Below are 25,566 nucleotides of genomic sequence, written 5' to 3'. Positions count from 1 at the left end.
AAACCAGTGCTTTGCTATGTTTTGAAGTCGTGTATTCTTGATATTGGTGATGCCTTGAAATGATGCAGCACATGCAGGAACACTGGTTGTCTGAAACAAAGTCATGAATAAGAAGGGTAGCATAATCCTCTAAACATACACAATGACATTGCAAAACCCAAAAATAAAATGCCAAAGTTTGACACATCATTAATATTGAATTTAAAGTTTTGCCAACTTAACGATTAGGGTCAGGGGTTAAGCCAACCATTATCTGTTAACTACTGTTTAACTCACTCACTTCAGTGGAGGTAAGGAAGTTTGCACTGTAACTTTTAATGGGCAGAGCCTAAGCCCTTTGGACAGAATCAAATATGTCCTCACATTTCAAACTAAATGTTTGGAACCATAGGGGTTATGAAAGAAGTATAAAGCAAATGTCTTCACCACGGACTATTTTTAAAGTGGTAGTATTCTTTAGGTTCTAGGTCTTAAACTGGATTTTTATAACACACAGTAAACACAGTAACTATTACATTCATATTTTGTAAACAACTTACAATATCTCAGCAGCCATTCAAGATACAATACTGTCAGCAGCATTACTCATCTACCTGAGAGCTTTCATATGAGGCTAAGGAGTTCTGTCTGTGTTACTTGGTTGTTGAGATATTTAGAAAAATACGACTATCCAAATAACTACCATTACTGTTAATATATATTTACCTGCACTAAACAGAGGTCTACGTTAATGCAGCTGATTCTGATATTGTGTAAGCTTTAACCTTGTACCTAGCATGGTTTTAATACAAATATGTACACACAGCGTTAAATACATTTGATGCTAATGTAATGAGTTAAATAGATTCAAACATAGATAAACATAGGCCTTACTGCATCAGTATTATCATTAATAAACATGTACAATGAGTTTATTTACCTCGTAATGAATTGCAACTCTGTGATGCCGGTTAGAATCCTTTCGGCTTCGTAAACATTTCGGCTTCATTACTTTCATGCACTTCAGAAGATAGGCATCCTGTGCAACCTTGTCTTTGTGTGAATACAAATTTAGAAAACTCTGATGGCATCGGCTGTCAACTCATACACCTGGCAGAGTGCTGGCTTGTGGTCATTTGCACTATGGTTACACCTTATTCTTGGCTTCTTCCCAGCTGAGCTGTATCTTGTTAACTTTTCAACATTTTTCTTCCATATTTCCACACATCGTTGCCATTTCCGGGGTTTGTTTGATGGAAGAACAACTTCATTGTAATCAATTAAGTTTCCATCTGCCATTACTGTATCCACAACATCACGTGATTTTACTGGCTTGCTTGGATTATTTGTTTCTCTTAGCAGGTATTGGAAAGTATGGCTACTCGGACTTGGTAGCTATTGGAAAATACACAGTTTTTTGCCCATGGCATGATATGGGACTAGGCAGTTTTTGGTGCCATAACCATTGTCAATGCATACATTAACATATTCTCTAGGACCCTGACACTCTAGCTCATTTTCTGTGTATTGTGGACCAAGCAGCTATTGGAACCAAGCCCTTATATATATATATATATATATATATATATATATATATATATATATATATATATATAGTAGAAAACAAAAATAAAACTCTTCTTTTTCCTCTTCTCCAAGTCCTAGAAAGAGAAAACTAAAACAGTGTATGTGGCATTAACTACAAGATCCCACACTCTTTCTTCTGCAACATTCTGAGATTTAGGAAAACACTACACAGTTACCTAGAGTACTCCCAAATTTAACAATCATATGGATTTATAATTTCCTAGAGCATTTTCATTCCCTTAGAGGCACACAGCTGGTGTAATTCAAACACATCCAAGGACAAGGTCTGATTGTTTTAATAAAAGACTTGTATCGGATCAAACTGTTGTCCTTGGATGTGTTTGAACTACACCAGCTGTGCTTCACCCCGATACCCATATTTTATATTACATCTTACTGTTTGGACTGTGTGGGGTATATGGAGCATTCACTATTTGTGAGTTTCCACTTACTGGTTCGATTTTCATTCCCTTCCCTTTAGCTAAAATTTGTTGTAGCTGATATTGTAATGAAACTGTTATCTGATTTTCCCTGATTGCATTTAAAATATTAACCTCCCCTTTGAGAATATTTCCATCTTGTGTATAAATTTCTGTTAGAACACTGGTATGTCCATTTTCTACTAACTTTAATCTAATTCTTGCAATCTGAACATTTTTCTTATTTTGTAAGTGTATCTAATTTATTAATGTCTTTTTGTAAAATAATTCATTTGATATCAGTAATACATTGCCATATTGCATTCTCTTTAGTCACAATCTGACTGAAGGTCTTTCAGATATACCCTTAATAGTTTTCTTATACAATTCATGCTCCGTTTCAATGCATTTTTTCAAATATATGCATCTTTTCTGTTCTTTAAATTTCTGTGAGATATTTATCTTTTTTCCCCTGTAACCAGCAAATGCCTACTGCTTCCTCTTCAGTTAAGTTAATTTTTATTATATCATCCCTGTTTTATTTCTGTTTGTCCTATCCTTTATACAGTTGTGGCCACGTCTTCCTCCAGATTTGTAATAGTATTCTCCTTTGTTTTTCTCGTAACTTATCTTCTGCCATAATTCCTGCTCCGAATGCTACTACAATTCCTTCCAACCATTGAAGCTGTAACTGATTTCTATCAATCACATTATTATTTAATTGCTTCAATTTTTGCTTTTGGTTTGTTTAAAATATTCCAACTTGCACATGATTTGCTTTGCGTATTTTTCCTTGACTGAATTATATTCTGAAAATACCATGGTCTGATATATTAATCACCAGTGCTAATGTCTGACGTTGATTTACAAGCCTCTTCTTTAATTATAAACGTATGTATTATTTTGCCTATTTAATGTGTTTATGTGTCTTCCTATTCAGTAAATACTATTTTCCTTTATAGTTTTACTAGCTTGTTTATATTTTCTTTGCCCAAACATTGCCTTTCTTTCTCGAAGGTTAGCTTAAATGAGAGACAAAAAGAATTACTGACGCAGAAAATTGCACAAAATGACATTGTTGGATCACCGATGTATGTAGGCTAAAGTAAACCAATTGACAAATCAAGTCTGAGGAAGAGAGGGAAGTGAATAAATAAAAATACATAAGGTTGCTACCACTTTATACCAGATGTGTACTACATTTAAAATTTGATTGCTATACTATAGAATCAGACATATTGTAAACAGTACACCATATTGAATCAGCTACTTTTATCTATGACAAATCAAGAATGGCAAAGCCAGGAATAACAACTAATATTACAGCATAAAATATTTCATGTATCACATATTTATACCATCACATGTTCATTTTACCATACATGTTTTTAATGATTTAGTAAGAATTCCCATTTACCATTTATTTCAATGGGATGTGTTTTTGCTATTTATGTTTTTAATAGGGCTTGATGCAATTTCTGTAATTTCTGTAGTCTTTTATGAATGAGTTATCTGACTGCTTTCATTCTGTAATGCTGAGGTGATTGTAACATTTTTATAATCTTACAGAAGATTTTATTAGTATTTTAGACTGCCAATAGTTATAAATTCATAAGAGATTATTATGCTAATGATTTACAAGCCCTTACAAGCCTAGTCAATATAACCCAATGTATGGCCCCTACTGGCAAGAAGATGACATGGGTCTGTGCCTGTGTCTTGACTATGTTACATATTGTCCCTGTCCGCATGGGATATAGGCACTACCCCAGGTGTAAATTTACGATGTCTAATCCACTGATCCAGATTGCACTTGAAGAGGGCCAGGTAAGGGCTCTGCTTAATGTGAGCAGGAAGCCTATTCCAAAGAAGGGTCAATCACTGGGATACATACCTATCTCTCCAGCATGTTATCTGCCAGTATACTAGTTTTATAGATTACTTATTTTCTAAGTTTCATCTTACATTGATTATTAGATTTTGGTTCAATTTGCCAGTAATGCCATTTTGTAAATAGGCAGCTATGGGATGTGTGTGTGTGTGTGTGTGTGTGTGTGTGTGTGTGTGTGTGTGTGTGTGTGTGTGTGTGTGTGTGTGTGTGTGTGTGTGTGTGTGTGTGTGTGTGTGTGTGTGTGTGTGTGTGTGTGTGTGTGTGTGTGTGTGTGTGTGTGTGTGTGTGTGTTATTAAACTGTTAGGTTTATATTCCAGGGGTCTTGTTTAAGTAGGGGTAATTACAGTGTTACTGTTTATTTTTCATATATGTCTCCCTCTCTCTCTCTCTGTATATATATATATATATATATATATATATATATATATATATATATATACATATATATATATATATATATATATATATATATATAATATACATATATATATATATATATATATATATATATATATATATATATATATTTATATATATATATATACACACACACACACATGCGCACACATATAAAATGCACACACATGAGTACAGATAGAACTTTGTCTGGCAATGGATTTTGGCGTAAAATTTCTGATTGCTTTGGAGTATTCAGTGTTCATAACTTTTATATAAATTTGTTATTAATAATCGGGATGACAAAAATGTGTACATCTTGAAATGAGATACATGAATTAATTATACCCTTCTATCTAGATATAACATTGACATGTACAATGCAATGTATGATCAGACTTAAGACTACTTTTTCTTGAATTACACCTATAAATCTCTTATCTCTTGCAGGTGTTGTATTTCCATATTTTCCTCGAATGGGTCGCTACAATATGAACTTCAATGAAGCCCAGATGTCCTGCCAGGACCAAGATGCCCAGATTGCTTCCTTTGATCAGCTCTATGATGCTTGGAGAGCAGGTCTGGACTGGTGTAATGCAGGCTGGCTCAGTGATGGCTCAGTACAGTATCCCATAACTGCTCCCAGGGAACCTTGTGGAGGAAAAAATACTGTTGCTGGTGTCAGAAATTATGGATATCGTGACAAAGATAAAAGCAGATATGACGTTTTCTGTTTTACATCTAACTTTAAAGGTAAGAGGATTTTTTAATTAATTCTGAGATGCACCTGCCTTACAAGAACACAAAATGAATACCACAAACGTAATAAAACTGGTTGTCTAGTAAAAATCGGAGTATGTAATTTGGTAGTAGTCTAAAGTGTTTGACAGACTAGTGTTTGACAGACTGTGCATTTAAGAACTTCATATATGGTATTAGTTTCAAAATGTAGAGCTGGACAAGGAACTGGACTGTGTTCTCAGACATGTTACACTAACAATGTATTTACTTTGTCATAATTAGCAACTTACATTATCAGTATGAAATTATTCTTCATTAAATAATGTATATATATATATATATATATATATATATATATATATATATATATATAGATATATATGTATATATATGTGTGTGTGTGTGTGTGTGTGTGTGTGTATGCAACTGTTGTAGTCCTACTAACATAAAATATGTTTAACTTAGGCACAGTGAAGATTCTAGTTTATCAGAGAACCAACAGCCTGAGAAGGCAGCAGTCTTAACGCAGTGCTTCTGCTCTGAGTGTCTGGTAGTAAAACGAGAGGGGTGCTTGAATGCAGATTCTGAACCCATTATCATTTTGACCAAAGACTAAAGTTTATGTAGAACTGACATGCACTCTTTTTTTTGTATTTCCTACTCACTTAATCCTCGTGGATTCTTTTATCTACTGAATATAATTCATGAAGGAGTCCATGCAGTTCATTATACTTTTCGTTCAGAAACCACAGGAACCATTCCACCAATTACTGGTTTTGTTGAAGGTTATGTTCCAGTAAAGCTGGGTCATTAGACTAAGTAGGAAAAGAGAATTCTAATGACCACTGTTGTGCAATCACTGAGTTAATTTAATTAGAGTCAAAGGTGTCGCTAAGCTTCATGGCATCCTGTGCAGCTCCTCCATCTAGTACCTGCATCAAATATCTGGGATGATGAGCTAAACAGCCTTCTCCTTGCAGGTGAGTAGTAAAAGAAAGGTTATTTTTTGTAAATGATGTAACAAACTGCTTGCTACAATTGAAACAAGAAGCTTGTTACAGTCTAAAGACCACACACAAAGTGCTGAAGCACTTCAGTCCTGACCACGTATGCACAGAAATGAATGCTGGTACTCTGCAGTACCGAACACAGAGCATGAAGCAGTTCAGTCCTGACCACGAATGCACAGAAATTAATGATGGTACTGTACAGTACTGAACACAGAGCATGAAGCACTTCAGTCCTGACCATGATTGCATAGAAACAGATGCTGGTACTATACAGTACCGAACACAGAGCATGAGGTGCTTCAGTTCTGACCTACACTATCACCCATTTGGCATCTGCTGATCACTCACCCTAATAACTTCCACCTAGGGTGGCTGCCCCTTCACCACCCCAGTTGCACTTCTGGTTAGAAATGCCACAGTATGGATGGTGCAAGAGAACTTGCCCCGTACAGAAACAGTGTTTTTGTGTTTTCTTTCAGCTTTCAATGGATTGGGGGTTGATCATTGTATTAATTGTTTTGTAGGAAATGGTTGCACTCAAAGTTATTTTTGTAGAAGTGACATGTGCCTGGTATTCATGTAGACAGGGTCCTTTTGTGTAAATGCATATTACGCCGTACTGACATTACAATTCTGGTTAGTGCCACAACTCATGGTGTCTGTTATGGCACACAGTCTTATTCCAGCATCTGGAACTCCAGATGGTGTCACAGGTAGTCCTGTGCTCAGGCATGACAGGTGGTGCTGTGCAGCCTGACAGTGGTAAAATGCTATTGAGTAAGGTGGCTGACACTGTACAGCATGCCTTATGAAGGAGCATCACTAGCTATGTGGTAAGGCGTGCTGTAGAGTAGTTATCTGACATACTCAGTAGTGCTGTTTACCCTTGGCATGAATAAATAGGCTTGTGATCAGCAATAAGGTCATTGCCATTTTGTTAGAATGAATGGATCAGCAATCTGTGAGCTGCCATTGGTAATAATCTGCCTGCATAATAGTGTGTGTGTGTGTGTGGGGGTAAGACAGGGTAGCGAGTTCACCTGCATCATAGGGGACTCTGTTGCTGACAAGGAATTTTGCTCCATGAAGTGGTGGTGCTTTTTTCCCTAGTTGTGGTATTTTGCACATCACTGTATGCAGAGCAGGATACTGACAGGGGAATGGGAATCACTGTGTTTGTCAGTACTGCATTGTTTCCCAGTCAGCCAATGCTGTCCCATGGGTTATGCCACTAGGAACAGCAGGGATTGCACTGCTGCTCCAGTGGTGAATGGTGCATGATTCATGGTTAAATGGTTTATAATAAGGGGTAGGTGCTTGTACCTAATGGAGAAATGTCATGCAAGTGCGAGTTTTGCATGATCCTGCTCCACTGCACTCATTGGCTTATGAATGTGAAAAAGGCTTTCTATGCCATTCCATAGTGAACAAAGCCCTGTATGGCTGCAGAGCACTTTTATTAATCTGGCTTATTGGTTTTAGTAGTTTATATGCAAAGAATGATAGTCTCGCGTCTTAAAATTTTAGCAGTTACATTTCTGTATTCTCTGCATTTTCATTTCAAGATCTCATTTCACCAGTTACAGTCAACATCAGAGACCATCTCTATGGCAAATACTGTAGTTTCATATAAAAGGTATTAAAGCAAATTCATTCACTCATGAAGAGTGTGCTGAGAAATTTTAACTTATTCCATATTTATGCAAAGTTTAGATTCACTAACTGAACCATAAATGTTGCACATTTTATAATGTCTAATGCTAGATGGCCCTTTTATGCAGGAATTATATTGTCAGGTACAAAATCCATAGTTCTGATCATGGCTCCATATTTGAGGTTTCTTAGCCAATGGAGGCAGGAAGTTCATAGTTCATTACTAAGCTAATTGCCCTTGCGAGCCATTTTAAGCTTAGCTAATTATCCCTTATGAGACTCAAACCCTGCACCTTGTGTTTGCAAGGCAAACACCTTAGCCATTAAGCCACCCTCCCAATGTAGGAAGTATGTGTAATGCACTCCCCTACAGTACAGGAGGACTTCAGTGTTAGGTAGAGGAGTATATATAAAGGAAAGCAAATACATACATACATACAAATGTTTCAAGCACGGGCATTAAAGCCCTTCTAGCTTGCCAATATGCCAAAACACTTGTTCCCATAATAAATGTCCAGACTGTTCTTAAAAAATATCTAAACTAGTACTTGCTTTAATGTAATTTGGTAGTTTGTTCCAAGCATCAGCTACTCTGTCAGAGAACCAATTAGTACACTTCTCATTCCTACAGAATATCCTACACAGGTTGTCTGATGATTCTCTAGTACTTTTTGATAACCCCAAACATTCCCAGAGGTAGTTGTCACTAAATGCCCTATATATCTGAATACGATCTCCTCTTAGATATCTGTAAGAGACACTGTAAAAGTTCAGGTATTTTAGTCTTTCATAATAACTTAGATTTTCACATCCATGGATGCCCTTAGTGTATTTCCACTGTACTCTTTCCAGTTTATTCATGCTTGTTTTCCTATAGGGTTTCCATATTGTTATTCCATACTCAAGTTTGGGTCTAATGTAACTAACAAACAATGACTTCATTATGTTTGATTTCCTAGACTTTATAAATCTTTTTATACAACCTATAGTTCTATAACTATCATTAGCCAATTGGTTGATATGATTAGAAAAACTCATAGCTGAATCTATCCATATGCCCAGGTCCTTAAATGAGTCTACAGTTTCAATCACTGTGTGCTGTATTAAAAATTCACCTTTCAGTTTATGTCTCCCAAATCCCATATGCTTAGTTTTTGACGTATTTATCACTATATTATTCTCCTGTGCCCAAATGGTCAATTTAGTCAAATTATTTTGCAGACATGCCATATCTGTAACACTTGCAATCAGTTTCCCCAATTTCAGGTTGTCAGCATATAGACTGTAGAACACCTCAGATGAAAAAGTTAGGTCTGAAAGATATAATCTAAACAAGTAAGGGCCTAGGACAGAGCCCTGTGGGACACGTTGACTGTAACCAAGGATTTCGCCTGTCCAGTTGGTTTGTGATAGTTGCCATGTCCTATTTGTAAGCCATGCAGCTATCCATCTTATCAACAGTACATCAATACCTAGTTGTACTCATTTATTGATCAGTGTTTTGTGCATGACCCTGTCAAATGCTGAAGTTAAATCTATATAAATCACATCACAGCACAATTTTTCATTCATAGCTGTTATTATATTGTTATAGAACATCATGTTACAGGTGGTAATAGATCTATTTTCAACATATGCATGCTGATATATGGTTTCAAGTCCCAGCCTATTCAGTTCTGACAATAAATTATCCAGTATTACCTTCTCCATTATTTTTCCACAGCATGAAAGTAGACGTAAGGGTCTATATGATTCTGGGTTTGTCCTACTCCCCTTTCCCTTAAAGACAGGTTTAATAAGTGCATGCCTCCAATCTTGAGGAATCTCCCCATATTTATATGACCTAGTGAATAATAGATGTCATGGCAGTGTAAGTTCTTGCTTAAGTGTTCTCAATTCATTGTTACTTATTCTGTCTCCTCACTGTGCTTTGTTTGGATCCAGTTTGCCCAGTTCTTTTTCAATATAATTTAATTTGATTCCAGTATCTGGGGTTACCTGGATGCCACTAGGACAACTTACCACCCCTTTTGTCGAGCGAGACTGTTTTGCATATGATTTTGTAAATATATCTATAATATGTTGTGTCCGAGAATAATTTTTAGAATCTGCAAACAGTTTATCAATTTGTGTATCTTTACTCCTTCCGTAAAGAAAATAAAGTCTCAGTTTTTGTTTTGTTAATGTGAAATCTAGCCATCTTAGCTGGTGAGTCTGAGGATGAGTATACAAAGGGAAAATAATATATGAATACATAAATATATAAATTGGGGCATGTAAATATCCATGTGTCATCTTTTTCACTGTCACTATATGTTTAACAAATGCAAAGTAAATGTAATATTCAAGTTCTGTTATTAAGATACCCAAGCAGTATAAGACACAGCCATTTGGGAAGTTTATTTCCAGATTCATACAGGATTCACTACAATTGTGTGTGAACACTGTAGAAGGAATTGATGGTATAGTATTTACCAGAGTAGGTAAAAGTAATTTTGATTGGTTTATGCTCAGGAAATCAAGCATCTTTCTAACTTTAGAAATAAGCATATTACTTCAATCTGATGTTGATCATACAGAGAGAGAACCAAACATTAATACTGGTGACTCTAAAATATCGGAAAGCTGAAATTCTAAATAAAAGGTATAATAAATAAATGTGGTAAGGCAGCAGTGTGAGGATTTGCAGGAGGAAAGTCATGCATAAAGCCCTTTGACTTATACTTACACTATCCAAAGTCACTGACAGTATATTAATAAATTATTAATATGGTCACATATATAGATAAATGCATAATAACATTAATACATACATTGTGGTCATCATAATGGAAATAATGGTACCAACAAACGTACTTTAGAATGAAAGCACTCCTTTAGCCAGACTCAAACCACTGAAACTGGCTTTCATATGCACTAAGTACCACTGTGTACTACAGCAGCCAAATTGCTGCTGCAATTGTTTACATCATCTTCATCTTTGATACTGCCTTCATTGCTCTGTGCTCTTTTATGTACTAGATTTTCAGGTTGCCAATATTTTGGAGAGTCACTGATACAGACATTTGACTCTCTTGGTACAATCAATTTCAGATCAAAATAATATGCCTCAATCTAAAATTAGGAAGCCAACTCTCAGCATTTTATTTTGGGTCACTGCCTCTTTATGTACTGAGGGTCCTGGGGTTCTAGTACATTTATTTATCCTTTGCTGACCAGGTAGTCCTACTAGGCTAGTGGCCTCTTTTCAGGAGAGGCCTGAGGTGATATTTATACTACTAGGGGAAATTTGGCCAGGACACCAGTGATCTTTCCCTACTCTTGTTAATAGGTGCTATAGGATAGCTGTTATGCTGCACTGCAGTGTCAACAATCCAACTGCCTGTCAAGGGAATAGAACCAGCAGCATTCTGCACCAAATAGGAGTGTGCTACCTGAAGCACTATAGACACTGATCACAGTTGCTATTTGTAAATTTGCTACACTGAAAATTTTGCAGTAAGTTCATGCATTTTCATTTAATCATTATATCTCCATTTTACTGTACCTTGTGTACGTCTCTTTGAAAGTATGCCAGAGAAGTAATTCATTTACATGTAACTGTTATTTCTGGAGACTACTGTGTACTCTTTGTGGGGGTTTATCCTTTCCTTAGTGTTGTACAACCATAGAGTTATTATTTATGTCTAGGATATTTAAATGTGGGAGGTTGTTTTCCACATCCCTCCAAAAAAAGGATCTGCTTTTGATCACTCCTGTTTAATGAGTGGTACTGAAGAGTCCTAATTTTACATAATTTGACCTCACACTCTCATACATAGCCATCATTTCAAGGTCAGAAATAATAAAAAAAGACAGACTTGACCAGAACTATGTTAACACAGCTCCCAGTACCAAGGTCTCAATCTTGCTATTGCATTTAACAAATCCCAAAATGTAGTGTTGGTACAGCATTGCAGTACCTGCCAGTATGACAACTGTATGAATATTCTGTTCATGTTATTTTGGCTTATGAATTATAAAGGTTGACACAGTCTTTCCCTTACATATGCTAATCATCCTTACTGTACAGTTCAGTCTCCATTCTAACCCAAGCCCATGATTCCAAGATTCTGGCACATTCTGAACTACAATGCTTTGTTCACAACAACATTGCTGACTTTACTTTATACACTTGTTGTCATCACTTGTCACATTCTTCAGATTTCCATAGCAGTTAATCATGATATTACAGGCTTACTACAAGTTGGCTGGAGCAAAAAATATACCATGTCGCAGCTAACCCACTCATCAGAAACAGTGTATGTTTATTCTAGTGTGGTGTACATAATTAGCAGTATGTAAGTATAAATAGTGACTCAGTAACAGCTCACAGACTTTGTTGTGCTATCATTATTGTCACACAGAACCTTAAATAACACAACTGTCAGTTACAAGTTTATTCCACTATCATCTGGAAGTTATTATCTTTTTGTGGTGGTAGGAGGATTCAGCAGGCAGTAAAATATTTAAACAATAACCGACGACCCCACAGTTGGTGTGGTTTAATCACAAGGGCGAAGCGTGGGTAAATCTTCAAAATACCACAACCATGGAGTCAGTTATTGCTATTATACAATGACATTATTTAAGAAAAAAATACTTGCTTTTCTTAAATTATGTCTTTGTATAACGGCAGATTACTGTTCTTCCACCGGTTGTGGTATACTGCTTCTTTGTTTTGATGTACTACGCATGCATATGGGACATGCGTTCCCATGCATACCCAGTACATCAATGCTTTGAAACGGAAGCAACGGAGAAAAGAAAGTCTCCGTTGCTCCGTTTTCTCTTTAAAGGTTTTGGGACACTTTATATCAACAGAAAAAAGTCTGGGCGACCGGACCTTTTTCCATTGGTATAGTGGGATTTACAACTGGCACGCTGGTTAGGCTGGGCCAATCAGAGTGCACGTTTTCAAATATTAATAGGGAGTAATTGTATAATATAGCAATAACCCATGGCTGGGTGTGGGTAATGCTGGATTTACCCATGCTTGGAGTGGTTTGGTTATGAGGGTGAAGCCCGAGTGACCAAACAAAGCCAACCGTGGGTAAATCCAGCATTACCCACACCCAGCCATGGGTTATTGCTATTACACAATGGTGTTAGTTTTGTGTTGTGTTATCTTTGTGTTGTTGTTGTTTAGGTTTTTGTTTGCTTTACTTTGTATTCTTCCACTTTTTGGGAGATAAATAGTCCACAGCTAGATGTAAAATAGTGTTATATAACAAGACATTATGCGTAGTTATTAAAAAAAGTTTTAAGGCAAAGTAAAAAAACAAGATGTGGCCATACACAGACCCCCCCACCTCACATCACACACACACATACATACACACACACACACACACACACACACACACACACACACACACACAGTGCTAAAGCTCACGTTCAAAATATAACCACAAATTCAGTGTCACCATGCCTATAGAGAAGTATCAACTAGATTTTAAAGCCGATTAAATAACCCAGTAGAAGCATGAATGGCAAAAAATGGTGTCATCATTCAACTGTGGCTTAAATGAAAAGAGAAGTCCTACAGTTTAGACTGAAAAACAATTAAAAGCTGCACATTATGACTTGTTTAATGCCCACACTTTATAATATTGATAAAGTGATTTTCATAGGCATTGTCAAATTATTACTTCTCATACCTTTTTTTTGAGTACAGAGGTTACACAGAGAGTCCATGCTTGCACACAGTAATACATAAACAAGCAATACCCCCCCTGCAAATATGCGCATTTCTGACTGCGCACAAAATACAGATTCAATGACAAATAAAATGTTATTAAAACACGTAGAAAAAAGAGTGCAGCAAGAAAAGTATTCGAACACCAGCTGAGAGCTACAAGAATGTCTATACATACATGCATTAACATAAAAAGAACAGGGGCACTACATTCCACTGATTACGTTAACAGAGCAGGAGACAAAGTACGCGGTTGCTGTCAACTCACCATGACTTATGTGAATGTCTGAAATGTAATAGTTACAGTGACTTGAGGACTTGTCCTTTTGTTAATGAAGAAATTATTATGAGGACACTTTAGCTTTTGAATTGTACAGACTGTAGTCGCGGCTGCATGATATGTTAGAGGCCACACTTTTTACTTTGGTTAGTTTGGATTTACAATGTACACTCTGGTTGGATTGACCAATCCGCATGCACGTTTCTCGTGTTTGCTGAGATGGCATTGTATAATAGGAATGAATGCACTGAGTTCTTTCCTTTAAAAAAGGAAAGCAATATGAATGAACTCCAAAAACTACAGGTGGACAAGATGATATTGCCTGAATGGTCTAATATGTCTGTGCCCTATTCCTCAATCAATTAATCAATAATCAATAACTTAAGTAAATAAACAGATACTTATATAAAGAAGTGCAAGCTTTATCATAGAACTTCACTTTTATTTATTCAACAGAGATACTATGGGACCTTGTTCCAGTCATAACTTCATGGAACAGAAACAAGAAAAATAATATGGATTTGAATATTGTAGTTACTCATGTGATTAAGAAGGTGTTGCACACCATAATCACTTATAATAGACTAAGGAACATAATGAAGAACATCATCAGAATTAGTACAACGAACTAGCTTTGCATCATACAATGGCCAGAGCACTAGTTGAGTAGAAACCAGGATTTCAGTGATCTGTCATTTTCTGGGTTACATTCTTTCAGATGCCTTCATAAACTTTGCATGTGGATGTTTTTATTAGATGCTGAGTTACCCACACTTGCTGGAAGTTTGAAAAGAAAGCAACTACTTTTTGGGATTTTGATCCAGACTCTCTGGATGCAAATAGAAAAGGCTTTATTACTTCATACAGTGAATTGTGAAAATATCCATTGAGAGTTCTGATGTCCCTGGGAAGGAAGGGGACCTAGACAAAAATTAGACTAGAAGGTTGTTGACAAGGATGGGGTAGTACTGGAGATTCAGTAGCTTGTAAAGTGTGCATAAAAGGAGCTTTTATGAGAAGATAACCACATCTGATGGAAATGTGTCCTTGATGACATTTTAGAAGAGTGCAAAATAAATCTGCTGATTTTGTTTGAAAAGGCCTGTATTTGGTCAGCATTTGTGAAAAAAATTCATAAAGATAATCAAGAGTGCATATGCTGGATTGGCCAACGGAGTATCTTTTCCAAGTGAGCCCTTTCAGTTTCTGTAGGAAGAAGAAGGATTCTGTAGGTGGTGATAAAATATTGAATGTAATGTCAGTGGTGGATGATAAACAGTGAGGTTACTATAAATCTTCTGAGTGTGGAACTTAAATACAAAGTCTGCATTTAGTGAAAGACTCAGATATCTGTACTGCAGGTCTTCTCCAGCTCCCTCGTGTGTGCCAAGCCCACATTTTGCTTAAATAGTGCACCCTTTATTGTGGGCTGTGAAGTAAAACCTTAATATAAGCTAACATGAAACAATACTCTGTCCTTTTAATGTTATTCCTTAATTGTCTATTTCAAAGACATACTAAGTAAATTGTTACACACCTTATACAGAGGTGAGTCATAACTGCTGAGCTATGGAATTTTGAAAGTAGTGTTCTCGTCAGGCCGGTCATTAACTAGTCAATAAGAGAGAATGCATAACCAGAAGTAGTTTTTGATGGCTGGAGGGGTAGATTCATACTAGCTACATAGTAAGGTTAGAGATGTGCATCCAGATTAGAGCAAAGGTACAAACTTTAATTGAAATAAGGTCATTGGCTACTCACTACATAATACACTTCATCTTTTCTTTGAATAAATAATTGTTATGCCTTTAAATGAATGCTAAATAGCCCTCCTGAAATAGTTTGCCAACACAATATAAAAATCTATTTGAGATGGATGTTATTAGCATTTTTCTGAGACACTTGCCACTACAGCACATCAATTGTGTAGCCCATTCAGGACAGGCTAACAGTTTTACCACTTACTTTCTGATTCTATGTTATCATACCAGTTCATGCATTATATGTGCCAGAATCTTCTGCCCTATGGAGACCTACTAGTCCCAGGGCAATTGAGGCTTCTGTGAAGAAATGTATTGGCATGTGTATAATTCTGGCTCATCTACCCATAACTATGCTCTGGTTTTGAACCACATCTTATCATTTTACAGAAGACTACAAGGTAGTAGCAGAGAATGTTTTTCAACAAGGACTGTAATGTCATGTTGTGGTTCAGGAATACCTCAGTCTGCCTCAGAAGTACTTCAGTTAAACAGTAGGCTGTGAAAAAATATTTTCCTTCTTCAGAATGAATTTTTTTGGACAGATTGGATGGGCAAAAGAAACTAATATGTCTCCCAAGTATTCCAAAATATAAATGTCATGTTAACATTTGTCCGTCTCCATAAACTTCAATATGGGCTTTTGGAGATGTCTTCAGCTAGTAGCATACCATTCCATTGAAACGACAATTAGTTGATCCTGCAGTGATTGAAAACTAATTTTTGAAAAACAAAGCATCAATTCACAAAGGATAAAAAAAATAGAAACTTTTTGCAGGGGCAAGCCCCTCTGCACCCCTACACCCCCTGCTAATTAGTATAACTGTGAGATCGCACTATAGTGGAGAAAAGGGCATATTCCCCGAGCCCCACTGTACCGCAATCATGTACTACCAAAGACAGTAACATTTCGATAGTCTGATATTCAATCAGCTGAACCAGAAGTTAATGAATTTCCATTTTGATGGAAAGTTTGTTCCCCTTCAGCTACAGCTGTATGCACCTTCCCAGTATCATGTAGACTGAACATTGTGTCTGATGAAATCTGGTAGACAAAAGCACTCATTAATTTGCATAAACCAGACAGCTTAAAGCTCAAAGAAGGATTGCTTCATGTTTTTATTACTTTAGTTTCAGAACATGTACATTTTACTCAGGTTCAGGAAGAAACAATGTATCTGATGAAGTCTGATAAAAGAAAAGTGTTCATTTCTTTGAATAAACTAGACAACTTAAAGCTCTAAGTGGGATTGCCTTTTGTTTTTATTACTTGATTTCTGAGAATCTGTACATTATTTATTTATTTACATTTATTTACCGGGAAGGTCCACTGGGCTAAAAAGTACCCAGTTTCAGTGGAGTCCTGGGGAGAAAAGCTTCACGATGATTTATACAATAGATGATTTTGATAAAATTCAGTTCACAAATACAACAGGTTTTACATAATAAAGTTTTTAACAAAGTCAGAAGGCAATGCAGCTTATACATAAATCTATCAAATGACAGTACATGTATACATAGGTATAGAAATAGATTATCATCCAGGTATGAAGGTGCAGTTTTAGAAGGAAATATAGGATGGAGGTAAGGAACAATGGGGATAGTAGTAGGAGAGAGACAAAGTCAGGTTATAGTTAGAGAGGCACTAGCACACGAATAGGAAAGGGAGATGCATAGCTAGGGGGATGTAAGTGAAGGTGGAAGAGGTGTGGGGGTTGTAGGTAGTAGTAAGTTATTTAGGAGAATAAGCTACAGTAGAGATTAATAGCAGTGAGAAGAGATGAACTAACCAGGTTCATTTGGGCATATTAAGTAATGGCAGAGGAGGAAATTATGCAGTTACATATCCTGTTAGAGAGGAAGTAGTTATGAAGAGCATTTTTAAAGTGGTAAAGATTATGTCGAAGGCAAATGGGTGTTGGTAGGGTCTTCCATTTTTTGGCCATGGCCCATGAGTCCTACTGGAATTTGGGATTTATGGACTTGAAGCAGTCAGAAGCAGAACACTCTGCTCTGGTTAGCTATCCACCTGCAAAATACCTACAGGAATACAACCTTGGATTACCTTGAACAATGAGACTTTTCCTTTTCTTTTTATTTCCAGGCATCATGACATCAACCACAACACTAAAGAAATCAGTAGCACTGCATTTATGTTAGAGACCCTTAAAGTCACTCATATCTACACTGTACTTACACTAAACAGCAAGGATGTTGCAGAGAAATGTCTGCTATCACATATGGAGACATTCAAATTCAATACTATTTATCAAGCACCAGTAACTTATGCCTATGTGAACACAGTCTGGTGAATGATTGCTCAGGTTTCCAGTTAAGTTATAGGCACTTCCCTGCTCACTAAACTGAATGCTTGGATTCTGTCAGGTACCCTTCAGATTCATGCCTTATCTGGAACACCAACGTGATGGCTGTTAAGTGTGGCTATAATAACAAGGCTGTCTGCTGTTTTTGAGCTGAAATTCCCCCACAAGCATTCAGTAGCTAAGTTGTTAACATTCCTGCTAAAGTATGCAAATGTATTGTTTTCTGATTCATCCTCAGTCATTTTGTGACCCAGAAAGGTGTATGTAAATTGTTGATGGATACTGCTTCCTTATGGCACATGTGCCTCAGCATTTTGTGGCATACCATTGGTGGACATTCATGGTAGTTTAAATAACCCTCCATTACACTACAGAATGACACAGTATGTCAGGTTAAACTATAGTTCTGGAAGTAATAATAGTGACAGGATGTCTCTGCATGACATTGCTATCAGTTTGACTTCTTTATGATTTTGCTTGTGTGGCATTGATATTGTTTTTCCTGACCTTGCTAATCTGCAATTTGTAAAGTTATTATTGTTATGATCTTTGTTTGAAAAAAAAGGAGTGGTCGTGAATGCTTTAGTAACATGTTTAAAATGATTTTATTTTTTTGTGACACTCAGTATAGTACTCATTCAGGTCAGTGGCTCATTTGTTTCCTAATTTTATGAAAATGTACTAATCAAATATTTTGTGTGTTAGAGATATCCATCCTATAAATTTAATGTACTGCTGATGCACAGAAAGACTGTTCGGGGATGCCACACACATGAATAGTGTTTCATGTGGAATAGTGGCTTACTCTTTCATAGCCATTAATTAACACCAGAACATTTTTAATTGCTTTAATGTATGCAAATGATCAATGGAACTGAACATACTTCAACAAATGTGGAGAATGGGCAACCTGGTCAAGTTTCTATACAATTGGCCCAACTTTAAGAAAGTTGCCACAATGTTTATGCTTTACACCAGTATTTTTCTTAGCAGTGTTTTACCTAGATAGAGAAAACTGAATTAAAATGTAATGCTTATAGGACTTCAAAGATGGCTGCACACTGATTAACAGCTTAACTTCAGATCTCCTAATGTGAGAAAAAGAAACTGAGAGATAAGGGCCAGTAATTCTGCCTGTTTTAGTAAAACAAAGTTACTGGCTAGTAAGTACACTACCCGGATGCCAGCAAAGAAGAAACTAAGAGAGAAAATTAACTGACTGTGAAGATTCCTGCAGCTGTTCAGCAAGAAGTAGTTCAAGCTGCAACTTGGGCACAAGAGATAGCTTCTAGTAATTTAGATGCAAAAGTAAATCAAATGTGCTCAAAGCTAATTAAAATAAATTAAACATTGAAGAGTATACCAACTCAAAATAACAAAAGGCTGGAAAAATGGAAGAAGCTTTAAATAGCAATTCAGATGAACTGATAAAGCTGTGAAAGTCAGAGGTCAAAATGAAGAAAAGGCTGGTTGAGTATGGTCCAGCCTAATAAGAACTGTTTCAAAAACATATACCCCGGGATTCATGAACCTTGCGCCAGGCGCCCGCATAGCGTTGGCGTTATAACGCCAAATATGGCTGCTGAGCGATTCAGGTATGAATGAATTCCACGTGCACTACCGGGCGGCGCCGACCGCCTCCGCCGGCGAGGGTATGCAAAACACACTGTGTGCGGTATTGCACCATGCAAATGAGGGCAATAGCGATCCACGGCGGCGAGGGCGAAGGTAGGCACGGAAATGTAAACCAAAAACGGTTTACATTTACCCAAACATACCGGAGGAGTAACGGAAGGCTGTCAAAGTCAGGTATCATATAGGTGCAATATGCCAATGTGGAAAGGCACCGAGAATGTCCAAAGAAAATATGCACAAAATGTAAAAATGACATAAATGGCACGTGACGTAGAAAGAACAGCAGACCCCGGATGTGTGCACAGAAGTTGTAAAGCAATGAAATAATATGATAATGTCCGAAAAGAGCATTAGAACACAAATCAGCTGCACAGCCACCACACACCATAGTATGTATGTAAAGCTGCAACCCCAGCGCAATGGTTGTCAAGGAGTGGGGGCGGTGTCCGCGCCAGAATCCAGGTATTAGTAGTCAATTCCATGCAAATGAGGCAGATAATAGTGAATCGCAAAAACGGCGCCAGCGTAAGGATGGAGCAAACGGCGTAGCGGTACTACACCGAGGAGTGGCCTACACCAGATACACGCCAACCACACAGGGGTGTGCCACCGTAGGAGGAAGGATATTGAGGACAGCAAATCTGGGCTGTACAATGCACATCACAACATCATGACTGGCGGTTAGGAAATAGATGCGCTGACAGTACAGAATGCGCCATACAAATGCATGTGCACGAGGATCTACTACGCCCCTAAAACCAGTCATGTGACGGCCTCACCGGCAACAACCAGGGATATAGGAAGGTAATGCTGAGAATACGAGGAAATGCGGAAGCAGTGTAAATGTATCCGTAACGAGCAATTAACACCAATCAATGCAGGAAGGGCAAACGCCGGCAGCTGATAAGTCTGCATGCAGACTCCTGCAGAACGGGAAAGGGGAGGCATATGAGAGCAAAGATAATAGGGATGTAGTAGAAATGCAAAGAGCAAAGAACCGAAATAGCACAGCCAAGTACAGATGTAGCATAACCGCGGCCGCAGATAAAATGCAACATATGCCATGTGCGCAGGATGCAGTAATGTAAGATGCCAGGCTTAAGGCAATGCAGGCAACTGTAATGTTACACTACAGGCAGTACCGCTGCAGCTGCAAGCGTAAAACCACGGAAATAATCCATGGATAGGGCCGCGACAGACACACCCAATGACATCACCGGTATACAGCACAACAGTAATAAATGTGAATGCGACAACACACAGCCGATTTCCCAAACGCCGCGACCGTAGGGTGTAAACAGACGGGAACTTTTAATATGTATATGCTGGGCGCCGCCGCGGCCGTGATGAATAAGTATGTGGCAGAGACAGACGGAGTTGCGGAGGGTGGTGCCGACAACCACCGTGAGGCCTCACAGGAGAAGGAGAGTGTTCAGACCAAGGGTGACCTACCAGGGCTGCGAGACCTGGAGATAGTAGAGCGCTACAGGGTGGACAGGGACACGCTACAGCAAATAGTGGACCTGTGCCGGCGCCGCCTGAGAACAAGACAAAACAGAGAAGAGCCCATTCCAGTGGAAACAAACGTACGTGTGAGCTTACCAATACTGGCTACAGGTACCTTCCAAAGGCCCACCGGGACATAATGGGCATCTCACAGGCATCAGCATCCAGGGTACTACACCAGTTCCTGGATGCCATGTTACCACATGCCCATGAGCACATAAAGTTCCCCACATCTCAGGAGGAGTTGGCTTGCAATATGCGCCGCTTCCACCGCGGTGGCACAATACCCGGACGTCCTGGGTCCGATAGACTATACCGACATAGAAATCATGTCACCAGCTGGGGAGCAGGGTAGACGCTACATAAAGCGCAAGGGATACCCTCCATCAATTGGCAGGTCGAGTGCAATGCGCAGGGCATTATCATGGATGTGTGTGCTGGCAGCCCTGGAAGCTACCACGACTCCCATATCTGGCATGCCTCACAGCTGTATCAGGTATTCGCCAGTGGGGACATCACACAAGGTCACCTTGTGGGGATGCTGGCTACGACTGGAGCCGTGGTTGATGACACCCATCAGAAATGCACACACACACATGCAAGAACGCCATAATGAGGCACACGCACAAACGAGAATAATCATAGAGCGTGTGTTCGATCTTGAAATCACGGTTCCGTGCTTGATACATCCGTGGAGCCTTGCAGTACTCTCCAGGCACAAGTGCCCACATATTCATAGTATGTTGTATGCTACACAATATGATTCTGCGGAAACAGCTGCTGCAGGGACATAATGCCGAGGGCCACCAAGCCCGCCACAACTGCCAGGGCAAGCACAGGCACAGGGCGCAAGGCGCCACGGACACACTGAGCCAGCCCCAGTAGGTAGACAGAGGCGCATCTAATATGCCTACGCCCTGGCAAAGAGGGAACGCGGAGCACATACTTTGACAGTGTAGGCCCCATGGACTGACACCTCCTGACCTGCACACACAGTAAAATGGACGCCACACAAACATGTCCGCCCGTAATGTGTACCGTAAAAGCGGACGATGTGTGACTCCAACAAAGGCACCGCCAAACACTGCACACCCAATAGTCAGCAGAGCATGGAACGCCAACAACTCAACGCGACGCCGTTCAACAGCACACGGCGAGCCATATGCTGCCACTATCGGCGCAAGTCGACCACACATGTACGCATTTGCATACACAGATACCGAAATACATATCAGTACACATGTAGAAATATATGTACGCATACACAGATAGAAAGGACAACAGGGTAATATGGAACCCAGGGATGCAAGGTCACAGATAAGTAAGACGCAAAATCACCACATATTAAACATAGTGACCGACAACCCGATCATCCTGAGGGTGGGCAGGGCAGGTAACGCCAGCCATGGAAATGTTAACCTGCAGCAATACATATCCGCTGTCGGGATGGTCACCGTCCACGGTACAGTAACGGATATGTGTAGGGTCACCACTTGTCCCATCGCCAGAGGGACAGTCCACCTTTGGGCAGTTGTGTCCTGCAAAACAATGACAAAATGGCAAATGTCCTGAGATTGTAGGACAAAACTATTCCCCATAATTACGCTTATCAGTTGCAGAAAACAGTTATTTTGTAGAAGAAACATCTAAATATGATAATAAACAGAATAAGCAACTGTAATGCTACAGCTTTGTATTCCGCCAAAAAGTGAATCGCTGTCCTCTGTACTGGCCGTGGGTATGTGTTGGCATGCAAAACCTGACGTGACGCATTTCAAAATGTCCCACCTTGGCCATTTGAAAAGGTGGCAACCCTACATATGTGCGGTCATATCCATAGGACATGAGTGCGGAGATACACGCCGCCACCGGCGATGCGCCAACGAGGTATTGTGTCCAACCGCCGGTGCGAAAGCCGAAAGCATACCAGTGAAGTGTACGACATTATGAGGAACGCATCTCATCTGGGGTGTAAAACAGTGCATGTTCCTCGCAGTTCCTCCAAGTTCCACATTGAAAATGTCTCTCAAACAACCATTGTTAGGAATGTATATAAATGACATCCTGGTAAATACAATGTACTCATAGTAAGTCATTAAAGGTTCTTCACTGTAAGTAAATCATCATATCATAATCAACCTATGACCTACTTAGCTGAAGTTGTCACTATGCCATTACTATGTGTTCCACATTATGCCCATGTGTTTCACATTACTACTGTGTGTGTTCCCACTCCGCAGTAGAAGGTTGACAGCCATGGCGGCAATATGTGTATGTGTGAGGTGAGGTTGTCGTGTGTTCCGCTGTGTGTGTGTAATGTGTGTGCCACTGTAAACTGTGTATGAAGGTGACATGTCACAGCCGGAGTGTAATAATAGGCGAGGCATACAGTACAGGAACCATAGGCGCATGTACAGCAGTACCCACAAAGTAGTACCGACATCTCCTCAGTGGCTATGCACGCGGCGACGAAAATGATGCAAAGCGCAAATGTCCCAAACTGTACCACAGGGCCATAGCAAACAGGAGATGCAAAGGACGATGTACAAACCACGCACCGTAGGTATGGCGCCATAACGCATACTCCACACGGTCCGTCGGCAACGCTACACAGCATCAGGCATGTACGGCGAAAATACTTAATGTGCCATCCCGCACCGATCGTGAACAGTCACGGTCCGGTAAATACCGCTGTGTGTTCCACGTAACCGCGACGTAAGCAAGCCGCACACTAATAGGAGGCTACCGGTAGCATACAGTCCGCCCCAAGTATAGGACCACAATCACCGTGAACTATCAGCCACAAAATGCCAATGGATGGTAGGCACGGACTAACATCCGCAGATATATAACCGATGTGAAGGAGGAATACGGCAGGAAGCACACATGCAGGCTTACACCGACAGCAGACGACATCAACAAAACAAATATTCCCGAACAACACACAGGTATCCCGCAGCTCCCTAAGCACGGATGGAGCACACACACAAGCATATCTGGTATGTATAAATGCAAGACTCACACACCGCCCCCGCCAACCACATCCGCAGATATACCCCATTGCACATATCAAAGGGATAACAGCTAAAACAGTAGCAAACACATACAGGCAGTGAATGACAGCGCATACCCACAACAAGCTCCTGGGAAACACTAGCAGCTGCTCATGCATCCATGCATTCGCTATGTACAGGAAAATAACAGCCAGGTAACACATTTGAATGCACAACGCCATCGACAGACGCCGCCAGGACACGGGACCCACATGTCGAACACAATACCATACCCAACACACACAATCCACGGCTAACACCACAGCTTAAATGTACCCGACAACACACATAGCGGATGCAGTCACACAAACATGATACAATACATACCATCCTCACGAAGGTATTGCAAATAACCAACGCCACACGAGGAAAGAACCATGGCCTAGTGCCGACGCCAGAATCTAACGAAAGGAAGGGGGATCACCGCTGATATGCGATAAGTACACACCGAGGAACAGCTATTGGCCTGATTAACCCACATGCATCAGGCTTACGCATTAATATAAGGAAGACCTCCTGATATTCAAACCGTATGTTCATACCGAACTAATCCAAACAGAGAAAGAGAAACAAGAGAAACAAGGGAATAGAGACGAACTCCAACAAAAGGTCGGAAAGGTATGTCGAACCCACGACATGTACTGGTGTGTAACGACGATACGCATGACCTAATCTGTACAGTATGTGAACGGTGTGTGTAGGTAAAGATACCTGTCCATCAGGCAGAGAGAGGCTAAGGTTGATATGTAATGCTAAAACGCCAGCATACCAACAACTGTGGACAACGGTGCACAGCAGTGGGACAACATGTAAACACCCGCGATAACCCCCGGGCCGGCTTGCCACCCTTTCAAAAGGCCCAAGTGTGAAATCGCCGGACACACTTCAGATGTTACAGGTGGACACATACCCATGGTCAGTACAAAGGTTAGAACTCTACTACTTTGCATAATGAAATGTGTAGTCTTGTAGCAGGTCAGTTGCTTATTGTGTGTCTTGTAACAGTTAGGAATGTACATACATAAACAAGTATGTTATGCAACTCCTACATAAGAATGGGATATAGTGATGTCCCACAATCTCAGGACATTTGCCATTTGTGATACAGTTGTCAGGACACAACTGCCCAAGGAGGGACTGTCCCTTGCAAAGAGGCACAGGTGGTAACCCTACCCCAGCTCTGCCATAGGGTTGCAAACACAGAACAATGCCACCACCCACGCCGATGTTGGCAGTGGATATCCAACACTGAAGTGCCACAGCAGGATAGGACATTTATGTATAGTGTCACAGCACACATGTGCATGGGCATATACCGCCGATGTCATACGGAATGTGCGCACGACGCGGCACCTATCCCACGCAGTAGGGCTTAACTATGTCAATTATGTGTAATGCAAAGCTGGCATGATGGATATGTTCACAAATCATAGACAGTATCACAGGCATAGCATGCATGATGGAGCCGATGGGCTAATGTTATATACATACACAAGATATGTATGGCCTGCACATATGGGACAATGTAGTAGCAGAAGAGGTACCCAAAATGGAGGTAACAGCAAGTGACCATGTCCAAACGCTCCATCGCAGG

General features: G+C 39.5%; 1 protein-coding gene across 4 annotated transcripts in view; it reads left to right on the top strand.

The window, feature by feature from the left end:
- HAPLN1 (hyaluronan and proteoglycan link protein 1) overlaps positions 1 to 25,566 on the top strand; it is a 661,153-nt gene that overhangs the window by 589,156 nt on the left and 46,431 nt on the right. For all 4 annotated transcript variants that reach the window (XM_044064261.1, XM_044064264.1, XM_044064265.1 and 1 more), the window contains exon 4: positions 4,724 to 5,026. In XM_044064261.1, coding sequence (XP_043920196.1) covers positions 4,724 to 5,026 — 303 coding nt within the window. The remainder of the gene's footprint in view (positions 1 to 4,723; positions 5,027 to 25,566) is intronic.

Source organism: Protopterus annectens, chromosome 2.part2, assembly GCF_019279795.1.
Source record: "Protopterus annectens isolate FY-2018-M chromosome 2.part2, PAN1.0, whole genome shotgun sequence".
NCBI lineage: Eukaryota > Metazoa > Chordata > Ceratodontiformes > Protopteridae > Protopterus > Protopterus annectens.
The sequence above is the reverse complement of the archived record's forward strand: the minus strand, read 5'-3'. Positions and strand labels throughout refer to the sequence as shown.